Raw genomic sequence first — 3,401 nt, forward strand, 5'->3', positions numbered from 1 at the left:
AAATTGTTGAAGTCTAACTTTTCAAATTGCATTATGTTCAGTAACATGATAAAGAACTAAAACTGCCAAAGAGTTTACTATAACATGTATATCCATGGATAGTTACATAATTTTGGATTTGGGAGAAAAGCAGAAATAAGTCAGAATACTTAAGCCACAAGAATATATTTTACTTACAAAGAACTGGTAGATCTCCAACAATAAAAGCTCCTTCAACTACTTTTCTATCTGACAGCTCCATACCAGCATGATGATAAGCAATACCATATATTAAGATATCTGTAATAGAAATATATCATCTGTTATGTACTGTTAATATTTCAACAGTAACTGACACTTTATCTATAGCTGAAATGCTATTTAAAAATTATCTCTAAACCTACCTTTCAGTTTTGAATCTCTTATGGAATATGCACACTTCTGTAACCTATATAAAAATACCACAAAATTATTGAGTTATTCCCATGAACATCAAAATCTTCTCAGTTTATTAACTAATTTGAAGCTTATAGATATCAAAACATTTTCACAATATCATTATTTGAAAACTGTCTTTAAGAAGTTTCATACTAACTTTCATACTCAGAAGTCCCTAATTTTATAACCCAGCAAAAATCAAATAACCTAATTAAAAAATGGGCAAAGAATCTGAATAGGAACTTTTCCAAAGAAGACATACAAATGTCCAACAGTACATGAAAAGGTGCTCAACATCACTAATCATTGGGAAAATGCAATTCAAAACCACAATTATACTGTACCACATACCTGTTAGAATAGCTATTATCAAAAAGACAAGAGATAATAAGTGCTGGCAAAGATGTGGAGAAAAGAAAGCCCTGTGCGCTGTTGGTGGAAATATAAACTGGTGCAGCCACCATGAAATATAGTATGGAGGTTCCTAAAAAACTTAAAAATATAACCACCATATGACCCAGCAATCCCACTCTGGGTTATATCCAAAGGATACATAATCAGCGTCTCAAAGAGATAGCCGTACTTACATGTTCATTGCAGCATTATTCACAATAGTCAAGTATGGAAACAACCTAAGTGTCTGTCAACAGATGAATGTATAAAGAACATGCGGTATATACATGGATAACATGTTATAGGTTCATCATGTTGTCATGGATAACATGACAACATGATGAACCTAGAGAGCATGATGCTAAGTTGAAATTAGCCAGAAAGAGAAAGATAAACACTGTGTGGTATCACTTATATGTGAAATCTAAAAAAAAGTCAAACTTATATAAACAGTAGAAAAGTGGCTACCAAGGGCTGGGAGTGAGGAGAAAATAGAGAAAGGTTGGTAAAAGGGTACAAATTTGAAAAAAAAAAAAAAAAGTCTCTAATTTTTTAGCAGTAACATTGAAGCTCACTTTTAAATCGGGAATTTAGAAAACTCACTTTCCACAGGAAAAAACATAAATAGTGATTATGTTCATGGGTCAAAATATAAGTCTACTCTCATAATTTGCTGAAAAATATTTGTAGGGAATAACAATTTTAAACCTCTACTATATCACTAGTAAGTAAACCAAAACAGATGGAAATAAGAAATTGTTGTTTATTGTGTCTGAGTTATGGCATTTAAAATGGCATTTAAAACTAGTTTAGAAGAGAAGAGGAAGAAAGTTTTTCTTCACAACTTGAAATGGATTTCTGAGTACTTCTGAAGATTTTGCAGGTTGGTAGGGTCGGTTCTTAATTATGTCTAAGAACTTCCAAATTTATGTTTTTCCATTCCCTTATCGCAGACATTATTTTTAATATAACATTCATAACTTTTTAAAGGATTTATAATGTAATGACAAGAGGGCAAAAGGAAAGGACATATTAGTATTAAGCACAAACCCTGTGCTATGCACTGTTAGGTGTCTTAGATATGTTGTCTTGTTTAATTCTCACAATAATATGGTGTGATAGTTGATTCTCATATATCTAACCCTGAATAAGCTATTGAAGCTGAAAGAAGTTAAGTAATATGCCCCATGGTACACAGCTGGTAAAAGTGGCAGCACTGCAATTCAACAGTTCATGTTGTTTTTAATAACAGCATTTTATTACGGGGGTGGGGTTGGAGGTGGGGAAACAGGAATAAAAAAAGGGATAAAGAAAGAGTAAAAAGACAAAGAGTAAAGAAGAGAATTGAAGGAGACAGAAATTTTCTTTAAGTAACTAGATAAGAGTGAGAAATGAAAAAAGGAATTATGCTATATGCTTCTGTGTAGGAAAATGATTACCTGAAACAAAACAAGCTAATTTGTCTCCAGCCGAGAACAGGGTAAAAGGGAGGGGATTGAGTACATTTGCTTTTTTGTTTGCTTGTTTGCTTTGTTTTAATTAGTTTCAAGTATACAGTACATTGGTTAGAGATTTATATAGTTTATAAATGATCCTCCTGATTGTTTCTTCTCTCCCCTGGTTTTCCACCTAGCCAACACATTAATGCTAACTGAATTCCCTATGCCATGCTCCCCACCCCTGTGACCATCTATCAACTATACATTAGTTTTAAGGTACTTAAATACTACCTATTTCAGTTCCTTACTCATATAGATATGTTTAAATCAAAATGCTAATTAATTATTAAGTATTCACCATGGGAGGCTATATCGTTTTCTAAGTGAATGATGCCACCATTGAATACAGAATTCTGTAAGTTTTTAAAAACTGCCTTCAGAGTTAGTTTATGAGCAAGAAAAGAAGTCTCATTACTTGACAGCCACATCTGTTTCTGACTAAACGTCACATAGCCCAACCTGATCAACTAATTTATTCACCCAACAGGTAGAAAGTTCCAAACTCATAGCTACTTAATAGATTTATACCTATACTTTTTTTTAATTCCAGTTTTACCTTTACTCTATCACTAATTTTTATAACTAACTGGTCAACTTGTTTTTGAAACCTCATCTTTGTTAAAAAAAAATTTAGAAAATTAATAATCAAGAATATTATAAAACCAAGTACAGCTGGTATGAAAGCTATCAATCATGATTTGATTATAGAAAAGGCTTTTGCCAGCAAAATGACCTAATGGATGTATACATTCCCCCAATAAACTTGATCACTGGCCATAAATAGCCAAGGGATCTTCTGATTAAAACCAAAAGCTCAGGAAAGCCTTCTCACTATGAGAAAACTAACAATTAACTTCCTGAAGTTAACCAAAAAACTTCAAAATATAGAAATATTTTGTTATTTAAATTCATGATACAACAGAAAAAATATTTAATATAAAGCTAAAGAGACCAGAGTACAAAAATGATGGGCATGTTAGACAGGTTTAGAAACCTTAGTAACAGAATCTGGGAGTTGATGTGCAAAAAGAAGTCTTTTGAGAGTTACTAGAATGTGACTGGTTAAAGTAAATTGACATAAGCAGTAGTAGT

At 32.2% G+C, this 3,401-nt stretch overlaps 1 protein-coding gene across 1 annotated transcript in view; it reads right to left on the minus strand.

The window, feature by feature from the left end:
- HFM1 (HFM1, ATP dependent DNA helicase homolog) overlaps nucleotides 1-3,401 on the minus strand; it is a 79,277-nt gene that overhangs the window by 48,230 nt on the left and 27,646 nt on the right. The window contains exons 13-14 of the mRNA XM_006919399.2: nucleotides 384-427; nucleotides 178-279 (exon numbers count right to left, since the gene is read on the minus strand). Of these exons, the coding sequence (XP_006919461.1) occupies nucleotides 178-279; nucleotides 384-427 (146 nt within the window). The remainder of the gene's footprint in view (nucleotides 1-177; nucleotides 280-383; nucleotides 428-3,401) is intronic.

The sequence above is a fragment of the Pteropus alecto genome, unplaced genomic scaffold, assembly GCF_000325575.1.
Source record: "Pteropus alecto unplaced genomic scaffold, ASM32557v1 scaffold25, whole genome shotgun sequence".
NCBI classification, from domain to species: Eukaryota; Metazoa; Chordata; class Mammalia; order Chiroptera; family Pteropodidae; genus Pteropus; species Pteropus alecto.